At 41.8% G+C, this 15,278-nt stretch overlaps 1 protein-coding gene across 2 annotated transcripts in view; it reads right to left on the bottom strand.

The window, feature by feature from the left end:
• The window catches only part of LOC113407119 (tudor domain-containing protein 3), a 259,992-nt gene that overhangs the window by 81,037 nt on the left and 163,677 nt on the right, over positions 1-15,278 (bottom strand). For both annotated transcript variants that reach the window (XR_003899863.1, XM_026655218.1), the window contains exons 7-10: positions 14,540-14,689; positions 13,622-13,762; positions 8,535-8,691; positions 7,834-7,959 (exon numbers count right to left, since the gene is read on the bottom strand). Coding sequence is in view for 1 of the 2 variants with exons in the window: in XM_026655218.1 (XP_026511003.1) it covers positions 7,834-7,959; positions 8,535-8,691; positions 13,622-13,762; positions 14,540-14,689 (574 nt within the window). In the remaining variant the exon portion in view is untranslated. The remainder of the gene's footprint in view (positions 1-7,833; positions 7,960-8,534; positions 8,692-13,621; positions 13,763-14,539; positions 14,690-15,278) is intronic.

The raw sequence follows: 15,278 nt of genomic DNA, 5'->3' as shown, positions 1-15,278 counted from the left end.
GCCCCCCCCCCCCCCCCCCGTAGTGAAGACCTGCCCCAAGATAGTAAAATACTACCACAGCAAAGACAATATTAATTCATTTCTAGCCATTGCAAAGGGGTCTACATTTTCACTTTGGTGAATAACGTTAACTATGTAAAGCCCTCAGTATTGAGATAATAATAGACTTCAACAACAATTGCTTATATGCACTTTTAATCATACAGCTATCCTTTGTTTCCTTCACACCTTTCTATGTATATTCTTGACAAAAAGAAAATCTGATCAACTAGTGTAAAGCTTTTGTGTATGTGGAATAGGGTGTTTTAAAAACTTTGCATTATTGATGGCTATGATGGAGACTATCTAATGTCCACCATTGTTACTAAGTTTTATAGCCATGAATCAAACATACCAAGCAACCCCCTACCCTATATATAGGCCATCAAAAAAATCACAAACTCTCTCTATATATACACACAGAAGACCCATTACACTTTTTCTTAATTCTGGATAAACTGCTTTAGTTTTACTCATGAAGGAATTCTGCGCCAATATTTTTTAAAAATTCTGCACCAAAATAATTACGTGCACAATATTTTAAAATTCTGCAAAACTCTGCAAATTTTATTTGTCAATAAATGACTGGCAGTGGGGAGCACAGGCCACGGGATGCATTGAGGTGGCAGATCACTCTGAAGCCTCTACCGCCCCAGTATAGTGAACTTGGCAGTGAGGCTGCACCCAACCCTGACACAGTGCAAGGGTCCTGGGCCTATCCACGTGTGGAGGTGTTTAGTGTGTGTGGGGATCCTGGTGTGGGGCAATCTGGGTGAGGGCAGCTCAGTGGGAGATCTGAATGCACAGGGGCTCGCAGCACACAGAAGGGGAGCACGACTAGCACTAGGACCGAGGAGGCAGTGTTCAGCTGCAGAGTCAGCAGAACCCAAACACAGCCTCCTTCAGCTGGGCAGCTCTGCGCTTCCAGAAATGGGGGGGGGGGCCAGTGGCACATAACCCTGTGTGTGTCCCCCATGCCTTGCCTCTATTTGGGGTCTCCCCTCTACCTGGGCATGGCTTCCCCCTTTGCTTCCCTGATGTTTTCCGCAGGGAAGCACAGAAATTCTGTGGGGCAGGAGAGGGGAGTTTCTGTGGGCTCGCAGTCCTGCAGAATTCCCCCAGGAGTACAGTTTGTTTTAACCAACTATGACATTAAAACAATATTCAGTTGTTTAGAATCATGTATCTAAGGTCATGTCTACACTTAGTGGGATCGATGCTGCTGCGATCGATGCAGCGGCGGTCGATTTATCGGGACTAGTCCAGACCCGCTAAATCAACCACCGAGCACTCCCTCATCGACTCCGGTACTCCATCGGAACAAGAAGAGTAAGGTAAATCAACCGGGGAGCGTCTCCCATCGACGCAGCACCATGTGGACACCGCAGTAAGTCGACCTAAGTTACATCGACTCCAACTAAGTTATTCACATAGCTGGAATAGCGTAACTTAGGTCGACTTACCCCGGTAATGTAGACAAGGCCTCAGAGGCAAACAAGGGATTGTTGCAATAAAGCTCAAATTATATAAGTGCCATAATATAATATTTCCTAGCAAAACACAATTATCAGCAATCACATCTTATCAGAAAAAGCACTTGTTAATAATTAGACCCAAGCATATCATAAAAACGTTTGGTGAACTTTAGAGTGGCTCATACCACATCTGACATTGAAGGAAATAGTATAAGACACCTGTTTTTGACAGCTGCTTCACTGACTCTGGGGCCCAACTATTGTTTCAAGAGTCTACCATGATCATTTACAAAAAAAAAAAAAAAAAGATTGTCCTCTCTCTTTGCTGAGCCTTCATGAAATGAAGATGGAATTCTCTGTAAAGCTACAAGAATTAGCTTTCTAAACCGTTCTCTTCTTCTCCATCTGAACTTTCTGACTTTATTTAATATGCTATAGCCTCCACAAAAAACACCAGAACTTTTGTTATTAAAACAATACACTATGGCGCATAAGCAAATAGGATTGTAAAAGTACAATTTCATATCAGGGGTTTGAATTATCAGACAAAAATAAGTCATGAAAAAAATATTTGACATACACATTGGAAAATTGGTTTTGGGGTTTTTTTTGATGGACAAACAGCAAGTCTCAATGCTGATTCCTTCACATTTTTAGCAGCCTTCAAGATCACTGACCATGAGATGCTGTAGACACAGCTGCAAGTACTGATATAAATCAATACATAGCACTGTTACCGTCTACAGGTTGGTCAACCTATGAGCAACAGCATCAGAGGTAGTTGCTACATTTTAAACAAATTACCATGGGCACCTGTCATCCATTGTTATCATCATCAATCAGCAAAACCTTACATAGCTTGCCCCCATTTGAATTTAATTTAGTTACTTTCCCAAGAGCTAATCTCTTTGGCCTTTTCTATACTAGAAAAATGTACTGGTTTAACTACATAGATTAAAAAACTGATTTACTTGAACTCCTGTAACCCCTAATATAGGCACACTTAAACCTGATTTAACCCTTACTTTTATTGATTTAGCTTATATTGGTAATTTATCAACAAGCTAAATCAATGTAAGTAAGGGTTAAACCAATTTAAATATGTGTAAATTAGGATCACACCAGTTTAATTAGATCATTTTAAAAATATATTTCATTAAATCAATTAATATTGGCACTACAGACGGCGCTAGAGTGAATGACCCATGTATGCTTCCTGCCAGTCAGACTTGCCTAGCTCCACTGATAGTTCAGTTAACATTCCTAACCCAGCCAGAACACATGAACAAATACATTTGCAGAACTAAATCAAAGTATTTGGTGATACTAGACTTGGGCCTTTACAGGCCTGTTCAAAAGCTAATAATGTCCCATTATGATCTTTTTGGACAGAGGATTCTACTTCCCAGTGAATTGCACATATTCTTTGCAGCAATACATGCAATCGCCTCCTTCATTGTTAGCAGTGGTATTCCTGAGATCTGAGGGATTTTGTACAGTGACAATACTGTGAACCAAATTCTTGCAGAGAAAAAGTTGCAGGGAAAATCTATGGGCTCCATTCAAGAAAAAAAGACTAAAGCTGTGCTCAAATGTAAAGAAGAACGTCAGAGCAAAGGTGGTAGGAACTATTACAGAGCTAACCAGAGACAGGTTTGCTCTTCTTCTGATTGTGTCTAGATCTTAGTGTGATGTTGATCTATTTTGGGAAAATACAAGTTCTCTAAGGTACCACAATCAGTGTTCAAATGCTATGTAACAATGCATATGTGCAAGGCAAAAAACAAACTAATGCACATCTTGCATGATCTTCCCATACCAGCACCTACAGACAACGTGACCGGTACCTTATTCCAGCAGAGACCTTTCAGTGTAGCTCGTAGTATGGCTGAGGTACACGATCTAGACAAAGCAGAAACTATTAACACCTGCTAAAATTTGTCCGAACACTTAATTATGAGGATACAGAGAAAATACTGGACATATGAATTCCCCCTTGTGTTTGAGACATATGTAAAGGAATCAAAAAAATATTACCAGAAGAGACTCCATTGTATTGAACCTGTCCATTAGAAAGTCATTGACCCCCGCAAGTGTCTCCAATGTCACAGTGAAAAAGTCATTGTCTCATACTTGTACAAAGGACAAGTTAACCACGCAACTTACACAAAAACCCCTCCAGCATGCAAAGAGTTGCTCAAAGAATTTCATCGTCACATAGCATAATGAAGCTGCTGTCTCACACTATTCAGTGGAGTTTCTTCATAGATCCCACGAGGCTGACACCAAGATTATCTTGCATGCCATCAATGCCACAGAGAACTGCAGATTTTTGCATAAGAGACAGATGTTCTAACGTGCTCTGTGAGGTGCTCCCTAAAACATCTGCAAGATTCTGCTTTTTGTGCCTGCTGCTGAGTCACAGAATCACAGTATATGTACAAACAAGTCCAGCTTCTTTGCTTCTTTTGATTGGGGGTGGCAGCCTGATGCCCCTGACACACCCACTCATTAGCCACTATAACAACTAGCAATCCTGGAGGCGGGTGGGAGTGAAGATAGTCAAACCTTTGGGAGGGCTCTGCATGCTTTGAAGTGGGAGGCAATGAAGATGGGGTCTGCTGTAGTGACTTTACAGGCGCTAATATCATTTTATTGATTGGCAGTGCCACACTAGATGGACCTGCCATTGATATTCTATCAATCAGGCAATGAGAGGACTCCCTGACATCCTTGACTTGAATGCCCAAGTCTGAAGCTACCCTCCTTAACAATTTCTGATAAGTCTTGTAATCATCATCAGAGGGTAGGGTTGCCTTTAAGGAAAGAGGAGGTTACCCACCTGTAACTGGAGGTTCTATATTTCACTGTGGGTTATGCATGTACACCATATGCCTGGAGTGGGAGAATTTGAAAGTAGTATCCATTGGTCCACGCATGTGCCCAGACTTGCCTCGTCCATCCATTCAAAGTGATAAAGGGCAGGGCGGACCAACCATGGCTCCAGTTCCTTCTCCACTGTAAATCTGACAGATTCGAAACAGAGGGGTAGGAGGGCGGAAAGCGGAATACACATATCTCAAAGATCCTCCATTTACAGGTAAGTAACCTCTTCTTCTTTGAGTGGTGGTTCCTATTATATTCCACTGTGGGTGACTGACAAGCAGTACCTAAGTTGGAGAAGGGTGCGAGGATGAGGACAGAAGGGTCGTGCAAAATATCGCCGTGCCAAAGAAGTATTCGTGACTGAGTTGTGGAACAAGGCATAGCATGTTGCAAACATATTGACAGAGCTCCATGTGGCTACTCTACATATATCTATGTGAGGCACTTGCTGAAGGGATGCCATGCTTATTACTTCCGCTGTAGTGGAGTGAACCCATACCCTACAGGGGCAAGGTAGATTTGCAAACTGGTAGAAGAGTTTAATGCAGCTGGAAATCCATTTGGCGATTCTCTGGGTGAAGACTGCCTGTCCCTGGACTCTCTCTTCTATCGCAATAAACTGTCTAGGGGACTTCCTGATTGTTTTTGTCCTCTGCAGGTAAAAGGCTAAAGCTTATTGAACATTGAGAGACATTCTTCTGCAGATGCATGTGGTTTCAGGAAGAAAATCAGTAAGTGAATGGATTGATTAATATGAAACTGGGAGATTACCTTTGGTAAAAATTTCAGGTGTTGATGTAAGAAGACCTTATCTGAGTGGAATATTGTAAATGATGGGTCCGCCATCATAGCTCTAAGTTCCCAACCCTTCTCACCAAAGTGATAGCAAAAAGGAGGGTGACCTTCATGGAGCGAAGAGACATGGAGCAAGATGCCATTGGTTCAAATGAGGATTTTGTTAATGCTGAGAGTACCAGATTCAGATGCCATTGAGGCGCAATCACTTGGAGGGGTGGGAAGGTTCTTAGGAGGCCTTTCCAAAATCTAGCAGTTAGCAGGTTTGTAAAACCAGAGTAACACTCCATAGAAGGATGGAATGTGCTGATCGCCGCTAGGTGGACTCTCAAAGGGCTGAGGGCAAGATCCAACATCTTTAATGATACAATGTAGTCCAGGATTAGCAGAATCTCTGCTGCTTCTGGTAAAATCTATGTTGTGGCCAAGATGAAAACCATCTGCAATTACCCCAATAACTTTATCTAGTGGAATCTTTCATACTATTAAAGAGAATGTCTTATACAGCGGAGGAACATGCCTGTTCGATAGTTGATGACAATCTAAATACCACACTCTGAGAGGGAGCAGACGTGATTGATTGGGATGCTTGATCTTGCCATTTTGTACTGGGTCAGAAGATTGGGAAGGTCAGGATGGTAATCGGTGGGCAGGATGACATGCACAGAAGATTGGGGAGGTGGTGTTACTAAATCAGTGTAGAGAGGCACTTACATCAGTGGGAGCCAAATTTAAGTGAAGATACTTCCACAGCTAGGTGGACGCACAGCATCTTATATGATCTAAATGTGGCTGAAGAGGAAGGAACTGAAACCCTATGAACCTAGAAGAAAAGGAAACTAGCCCTCTCATGAGAAAATAGTACTCTTTTCTTTGGGATAGTCAGGTCCCCTTTCTTGTAGGCATCTGTAGTGGGGCAGCTTCCCCACTCCATGAGAAAAAGGGCTGGAACAAGCCAGAGAGGCTGCGCACACCAGCAGCCAATCAGCAAAGGCCTGTGGAGAGCCAATCAGGGCAAAGAAAGAGGCAGCCAATTAGGGCCGGGCTGGGCCCTATATAAAGTCTGCCTAGCAAAAGGGGGGGCAGTCTCTCCCTGACTAGCAAGGGAGGAGGACTGGCTCCTGAGCCCTGGTCTACACTGAGGGGGGGATCAACCTAGGATACGCAACTTCAGCTACAAGAATAGCATAGCTGAAGTCAATGTATTTAGGTCTACTTACGGCGGCGTGTGCACGGCGCTGAGTCGACGGCTGCCGCTCTCCCGTCGACTCCGCTTGCGCCTCTCGCGGCGGTGGAGTACCAGAGTCGACGGGAGAGCGCTCGGGGATCAATGTTATCACGTCTACACTAGACGCAATAAATCGATCCCCAATAGATCGATCACTACCCACCGCTCCAGCAGGTAGTGTAGATGTACCCTTAGGTAAAGAGGTAGCACCTTGGACAGAGCAGTGCTGGGCAGGCTCACGGAAGCAGAGGACAGCTCCAGCCCAATTACCTGCCAGGCTGTGGCTCCTGCTAAAAAGCGTCGAGAAGGTGCACGGGGCCAAAGGGGAAGTGGCCCAGGGAAGATAGGCGGACAAGAGGGGAGAGAAGGAGGGTAGAGAGAGGCTGCCGCTAGAGGGTCCCCGGGTCGGGACCCAGAGTAGCGGGTGGGCCTGGGTTCCCCCCCTTCCCCCCTTGCACTGCATCTGGCCATGGAGGAGTGTGGCTGAGACAGACTGCAACTTGCCCCTGAGGTGAGGGGCTAGACTTTGGGGTTGTGGTTGGCCACTGAGGCAGATGCAACCCGAAGGACTGCCGTTAAACTCCCTTTCCCCTCTCCCCCCCCCACCCCCCCCGAAGGGGTTGAGAATGGAATAGGGGGAGCTGCCGGAGGACAGTGTCCTGAAGTGGATGCCACCAAGCAGGGAACAACGCGGGTCCCAAACCAGCAGAGCAGACAACAGGCAAGACACCATGCGCAGAGGGCGCTCCACAGCTGACGAGCTAATTTCCGGAGCAACCAGCAGGAGGCGCCAGTGGTGGTGAGTCCTGACCCCATTACAGCATCTTTATTTCCTTTTACTTCCTGTCCCCCGCACTCTTAAGTGGTTTGGATCTGCAGACACACTTTGAGATAACCCAAGGCCCCATTACTTCCAATCTGCTTCATGCCCACTCACCCATACTTCAGCAAAACCACACACTATTACATCCACATCTGCCTTTTGTCTGAGCAGTATATTGAAAGAAAACTCGGAAAATGACAATTTAACATTTTCATGGCTGTAGTGAGGCGGAGTGACCTCCCACTGAGCCAGAGCGGGAGGGACGACCGCTAACACACTACAATGGCAAACAGATAATGTAATATTTTCCATTAGATCCATGATGACGATGAAGCAATTAAGTCTTTTCCTACTAATAAATTTGCAACAGCTCTTCATAACCAAGTGGTAGTGAGAAAAGATGAATATACATTGTTAATTGAACACCATACATACATGAAACATGAATAACCTGGATTTTCAGATGTTCTGACCCGACACAAATCTCAGTTACATCTATAGAGAAGAAGGTGCTTAGCAACTTAGAAAAATTAGGCCAGCAGTGTCTGATCTTGCTTCCATAGATCATTTTAATTTCAACAACGTACCTTCTATTGTCAGAGTACCCATTTTGGACTCTAAGAAGTCAAATAGTGTGCTGGGTGCAGAAGGTCTGGCATTTCCTAGTTCCTCTTCATCTTCAGGTCTTAGTCGGCCTCTGCCCTTTCCTTTCCCTGTGGATATTACAAACAAATGACTTAGAGCCAGACAAATCTACAGTAACTCTACATTTCTTTTTATTGTAATTGTTTTTATAAAACAGATGAAGCCTTTAAACAGGAAAAATATAATCATATCCATGAATTACATGGATTATTTTCAATTAAGAACACTTAACTGTGCGATTTTTAACCAGGAAACAATTACAGATATAATACACAGAGGTACTTTTCCAATATTCATGGTCAGGTCTTGAATACATTATGACTTAGAGGAAAACATATATGCAATTATGCCCCTGCATAACTCCACATACAGTAGCAAAGACCAATATTATATTTTTGTGCTTGGGGGGACGGTTTGAGCATTGGCCTGCTAAACCCAGGATTGTGCGTTCAATCCTTGAGGGGGCCACTTAGGGATCTGCAGCAAAATCAGTACTTGATCCTGCTAGTGAAGGCAAGGGCTGGACTCGATGATCTTTCGGGGTCCCTTCCAGCTCTATGAGATAGGTATATCTCCATATATTAACACAAGATCCCCTATTATATAGACACTTTAGTCTAAAACACAGCTTTACAAGTTATACCTCTAGGTGGTGGTCCCTGAATAGGTTTCTGTTTACTGCTGTTCAGAAGAAAATTTAATGCTGCTTCTAGGCTGTTGCTATTATCCATAAGCGCCTGCCTTGCTGCTTCTTTACTGAAACCCATTTCTGTTATGTGCTTTAGAGCCTTTTCATCAACCTGTAATAAAAGATATACACAAAAGTAATCACAAGCTACAACACAGATTCCATAAAATACTAGGTTTGCTTGTAAATTGCACATTAATATTTAATTAAAACATTAATTTATTTTTCATGTATGATGATAAATACTTAGGGCCATTTATAAAAATACTAACAAATAAGCTTTCATGGCTTCATGTAACTGACTTGAGTACACTGGGGTGAGAGGAGACAGGGACAGATGGTAATTTTAGGAGATGGATTTTACGTGCTTTGGGTGTTTCTTTGATTTTTGGGCTTCGTTTTTTGGAGGGGATTTTTGTTGTGTGTGTGTTTGTTTGGTTTTTTTGCTTTGATTTAATTTCAAATATAAAACCAAAGGAATAATATTAGATGATGTCAAACTCTGATTCCCATAGTTTAACTCTCACTCCATCAAACAAAGGAGTATCCTGATAGACAGCAGTATCTCTCCCCTTAGCAGGAAGAAAGAAGGCAAAAATATATCAAGCATAGCTTAACGGGCCAGCCTTTTGTGCTTGGTACAAACATTTCCAAAGCTATGACTGACAATGGCTGTGCAAAATCAGATTATACATTCTCCAAAATAGGGAGACTAGATATATAATGACTAAAGATCCTGCAGAATAAAACTGAAAGAAATACCAGTAAGTAATTTTCCTTCTTCAGTAATACATGACTTCTCATTCCCAATGATATGAAACATTCTGACAGACAGCAAATATAACTATCAGTGTACACATAGTAAAGGCGATGGCCTTACATAATATTGCTGTTTGAAGCACCAAGCTGAAAATTGAATCCTCCAATCCTCTATTTTATTACGTCTAATAAATGTGTAGTGTGAGGAAAAGGTTCTAGCCTCACACACCTCCCTGTAAAAAATGTCACACTTCTCTGCCCAAAAAAGGGAAAAGGGACAACCCTGTGCTGGTACAAACAAACCAGATAAACTGAACCATATGACTCAATAGGTTGACAGTGCAGTGGATGTTTTAGAAATATTTTGGGATATGTCTCAACCATGAAAATTGAGTAACTCCTTAATGCAAACTAAATAAAACCTGCTTAAAAGAACACAATTAGTTTTGCTGAGAGATTAGTACAAGTTGTGCAATAACTAACGTAACCATGTGATATTATCATTATTACCCATTTTCTCCTTTCCTCCTATAGTTTGTTACTTTCACTTGTCTTGCTTCCAATTAGATGCATCCTAATTACGGCATATGGGTGCTACTACAATACAAGTAATAAATAACAGTATCTAAACATCAGCCATCTAGTTTGCAGATATAAATATCCAAATTCACTTCCAAAACCAAACTGGAGCATGCAAGAATAACTTCTTAAAAGAATGAAGTACAGTTGAGTGGGGATAAAGTAAAACTCCTACACTTCTGGCTAAGTTGATTCCACTTCCTTCATAATTCCTTCTGCATCCCCCAAACAAACAAGTCCACCCAACAATATTCTTAGACTGAATGTCCACAAACTGAAGCACAGGACCATCACTAAATAAAAAGACTTACAATTACTAATGTTCCCTGCAACGTCGTAGGAAGGATGGTCTATGTTACTAACACTAAAGTGGCCTACGTACAATGCCCAGCTCAGCCACAGACTTCCCATATGAGGTTGAACAACTTAATCTAACTTGTGACTCAGTCTCTCATCTGTAAAATAGGCATAGTGCCGCCCTATCTTACAGGGGTGTGATGAGGATAAAATACATTAATGACTAAAAGGCACACAGATAGTACAGTGACATGGGCCATGTAGGTGAGTATATCAGTAAAAAAACCAGGCAGATTAGAATGCAGCTGTCCTGGGGGGTGGGGGGGAAACAGTGTTGGTTTAGAATCCATTCCTTTAGTGCCAGCTGGAGCCTGCCCAGTAAATCTGTTCTACCGTTCTGTCTCCCTTGCAGATAGACAAGGTGGGTGAGGTAATATCTTTTACAAAGTTGTCATAGAGAAGAAGGGATATTCTACCATGCACCAGTGGTGCATCACCTCCTTTTGGAGCTGGAAATACTCAGTGTTCCTGTCTGCTGTATATGACAGCTACTCTTTTCATCAGGAGCTAAGCAGCACCCTTGGGCTGAACAGTTGAGAGCTAATCTTGGACAGGACCATAATCTGAGACCTGAGGGATAGGCAATTTCGCAGAGACCCTCTTTCTCACACAGTCCTTGTAACTTTCAAGGTATCTATGGACTCCAAAGGCCAGTCAATCTCTTCCTTCTCTTATATATATATATTGCACCAAAAGCTTCTCTCTCTCTCTTGCTCATCATTATATATGATGCCTGCCGAGTGGTTTGGGAAAGTGTCCTACCATGGTGGAAAAAATAAGGCAGCCATCCCCAGTAGTCTTCAGTAGAAGATTGCAGAGTACCTCCAGGAGAGTTTCCTCGAGATCTCTATGGAGGATTCAAGGGACATCCCGGTACACATAAACTGTTCTGCAAGGTCTCCTCTGCCTAACTGTACAGGGGAATGAGAAGCAGACAGCAACTCTACCTCTACTGGTTATTTCACTATCTCTTGTAGCATGATAATAATAAGTAAATGAACAGATGTGTCCCTGAAATATCAAATCAAACTGCATGCTTGTTCCTTCCCCTTCATCAGGCTCTCCCATGATGGACTGTGTGGACTTGTTTGACGGCTCTGGAGTCAAAAAGAGGTCCTGGCTCACTGAGTCACTGGATCCCCGGTCACCTGTCCCCCATTCTCCTACGCCTCCTCTTCTTCCTTGTCCAACACCTCATCCGCAGGGTTCACTCCGATAGCCTGTGATTGTGACTCCTCCCAAGTACGCACGGGGCCCTTGTAGACGTGATGGGGTCGCCGCCAAGAATGGCATGAAGTTCTTTGTCAAAGTGGCATGTCTACAGCTCCACACCAGAGCGACTGTTAGCCTCCCTTGACTTCTGGTACAACTGCCGCAGGCTCCTTGGTCTTCACATGGCACTGCTCCATGCCCCTCTTGTAGACCTTCTCTCCCATGCCCCAAGCAATTTGCTCATAGATATTCACATTTCTATGGTTGGATCAGAGCTATGTCTGCACAGCCTCTTCTCCCCATAGACCCAGGAGATTCGTCACCTCTGGTGTACTCCAGGCAGGAACACGTCTGCAGTGTGGAGCCAGCATGGTCAGCCATGCAGTTGCTATGTGAGCTCTCCATGCTGAGCAAACAGGAAATGGAATTTCAAAAATTCATGGGGCATTAAAAGCAGAGGGACATGTACCTGCATATCTGGTCACCAGGCAGCGGAGCTCAAAATGGTGACCAGAAAGGTCATGGGGTGGGAGAGCATTGTGGGACACTTCCTGGAGGCCACTAAAGTTGATGTAATTGCGTGTCTAGTCTGACACTGCATCACCCTACGTCAACCTAAGCTCTACGCCCTTCGTGCAGTTGGAGTTATTAAGTTGGTCATGTGAGGAAGGCAGAATATTATAACCTAATTTATGAAAAATTCCATTTTTTCAACTCCATATAAATAGCACCCTGATACTATGGTGACATGTATCTCAGAAACACATAGGATATAAATGCAAGAAACACCTACCACATTAATTTAATTAATTAATTTAAAAAAGTCTTTAATTACATTTAGCATTTTTAAATCCAGTGCTGGAGGCAGCCATCTTGCTGAAAACAGATGGCATTTATGACACACAAAAGTATAAAAATCCTATTAAACAGTTACTTTAAACCAGTCTCTAACCTGCTTTAATAATGATTTTAACAGTTGGAAGAAAAACTAAACATATACAATATTTTTATGATTATTAAGCAATTATTAAAGCAGGTCAAACTAGTTTACTGTCTCTTCTACGGTGCTGCCCCATTGTCACAAATGACACCTCTTTCCAGCAAGATGTCTGCCTCCAGCACTAAAACACAGAAATGTCAATTGCAATTACATACTTAAAAATATCTTTCATGGTTTGTTCATGGTGAAAACCATTTCTAACCTCATGAACTTATAGACCATTGGACTGGGCAAAACCGATGCAGGTTTTTTTAAGGACTGTTTGTATAGACTATCCATTTTGCTCAATGAAGTGTTCTGAAAGTTCACATAACTAATAACACTTCTCACCAAGTAACTGTGATATAGCTTTAAAAATATTGTTTTGAATTAAAATTGATAGTATTGAGCCTCCTGCCAGCGGCCACCATCTTACAAAATGAGAGACCTTATTTGTGACCAAGACAGCATGGAGTTCCAGGATGAGAATGAACAGGAGTTTCCCTGCTCTTTTATTACCAGTTTAAATAGCAGAAGCAGTACACATACCTTGGCCCACGCCGCTTCCCGCAGCCCCCATTGGCCTGGAGTGGCGAACCGCAGCCAGTGGGAGCTGTGATCAGCTGAACCTGCGGATGCGGCAGGTAAACAAACCGGCCTGGCCCGCCAGGGGGCTTACCCTTGCGGGCCGCATGCCAAACGTTGCCGATCCCTGGTTTAAACACTAAACATATTCTTTTGATGATAAACCAATATTAATCCAGAAGGAAAATGATCTTAAAATGTCTTGCTTTGGGCTCTTAAAAAGTGCTATAAAAATGCCATTGATTATAACAGTTAAGTTACTTTGACTTGCAAACTGCTGCATTTATTTTAAAATTCAAGAGAGAAAAATATTTCTGTAATGAGACTATCACAAAATTTGTTACAATTTTTTGTTTTGTAAGAGTTTCTACACAGTTGCAATACACAGCCTGATTAATTGTATCCTCCATGAGTTAGGTATTCCGTGAAAATAAACCAATCTCAACAGAGAGTAAAATACAGAAATCTATACAACCTTTTATAGAAACTGAAGGAAAATTCATTATCTCATAGTTTTAGTCTACATGTCAAATACGGATATTTAAGGCTCCATTTAGATCCTCAGCCTTACCAGTTCACGATAGACACCTTCATTTTTCCCCTCAGGTTTTGTTATCTTTTCCTTCTGGAACACTTCCCTATTTCGATTCCCTCCAGCACTCACATTAAGATTGCTTCTAGTACTGCCACCACCTCCTCCAAATGTCTTGGTCTTTAGATAAGAAGGGAAATAAACATTCAGTAAACAACACAGTTAGGAAAATAACCTTTAAGATTATGCTACTACAGAAAAATGCAGTAAATCTCAGGTACCTAACGGTTTATCGTTATCCTTTATATAGACACATAAAATATTAATTTCCATAAAATAACAGAGTAATTTACTAGCTAGAATTTCCCTATGTCCAGACGAGGGTGTAAAATGTTATATAATTTTAATTTTTATGAGTTGCTCTGAGGCAAATCATAAAAATAAAATTAAATGGAAAACTGTAAGGGAGAATATAAAATAATCCAAGGATTAAACATGTTAAGTTCCATAGCAATTCAACAATACCGAACACAATGAATCAAAGTCTGTTGGGACTTGGAAATATATTCATTACCTTAATCTCAGCATCAAAATAGCTTCAATACAGGCTGCCTAGTAAGTTAGTTTTGCTTACTCAAATTGTACTGTTTGCATAAAGCAAAACTGAATTATAAAATTCATGCATATTTTAGCAGACTTGGTTTAGATCAAAATTAGATCCATAAGAAAATATTCTATGGTCAGTCTACATCACATTACCTCTTTAGAAAAGGGAGAACACACCCCAAGTTTCCGAAAAGGCTCATTGCCTTTGGTTTTTATTTTTCTAAATACTTGGTAGACAAAGGAACATAAGAAAACAGACACCATAATGTGACTCACATTAAGGAGATAAATACTTGAACTAAAATAATGAAGTACACCCAGTAAAATACTGCCGCAAATGTATATTCTAACCTCCTTGCTCTTTGCTACTTCTGCAATAGCAGCTGTTCTTTGTTTTTCAAATTCATCATTGTCTCCAACAGGCTTAGCAGTGCTCATCATTTGCAGAGTCTTTCTCTGATCAAGTTCCCTGCTGTCCACTTGCACAGAAGACACACATTTCTGTAACACAAAAGCAGTACTACAGAAATTTACTCTCTCCTTTCTATTTTCAGTTACAAAACAAAATATTCATATTTCATTAGAGTATTAACTTTTGAAAAAAATTAACACAAAAAATATACAGCTAGGACAACTAAACATCTTGGTTGACAACCCATGTCTGGTCCATGGGAGAAAGTGGCCTTCAAACTTTCACCTCTAGTAAAGGAGGAGGGGATCAAAATTTTGGCACACAGTCTTACCCCTCCAAGGATGGAATATCCAGTTACCAGAGAAATGTGGCAAGAAAGATTAGAAGGGGAAGTTTTCAAAAGCCAAAGTTAAAATTTTTGAACTTGACTCACAGGTGCTAGCCATAAATTCATTAGGTAAACCCCTAAATAAAAATGATCATCAGAGGTATTAAAGCAAATCTCATTGTCTTCTGTGGGAGTTGGGGATGCACAACACCTCTAAAATCTATTAAGTATTTAACCTTAGACACCCCTAAGTTTGTATATTTTGGCTCACATACACACCAGATATCTGATTGTGGAGCAGCATTTTGTGTTTGCCAACCACTTATAGCTATAAGGTCTCAAAGATAACT

This window comes from Terrapene carolina, unplaced genomic scaffold (assembly GCF_002925995.2).
Source record: "Terrapene carolina triunguis isolate 2854851 unplaced genomic scaffold, T_m_triunguis-2.0 Scaffold18, whole genome shotgun sequence".
NCBI classification, from domain to species: Eukaryota; Metazoa; Chordata; order Testudines; family Emydidae; genus Terrapene; species Terrapene triunguis.
Note: the sequence above shows the minus strand (reverse complement) of the source record. Positions and strands in the feature narration are given on the sequence as shown.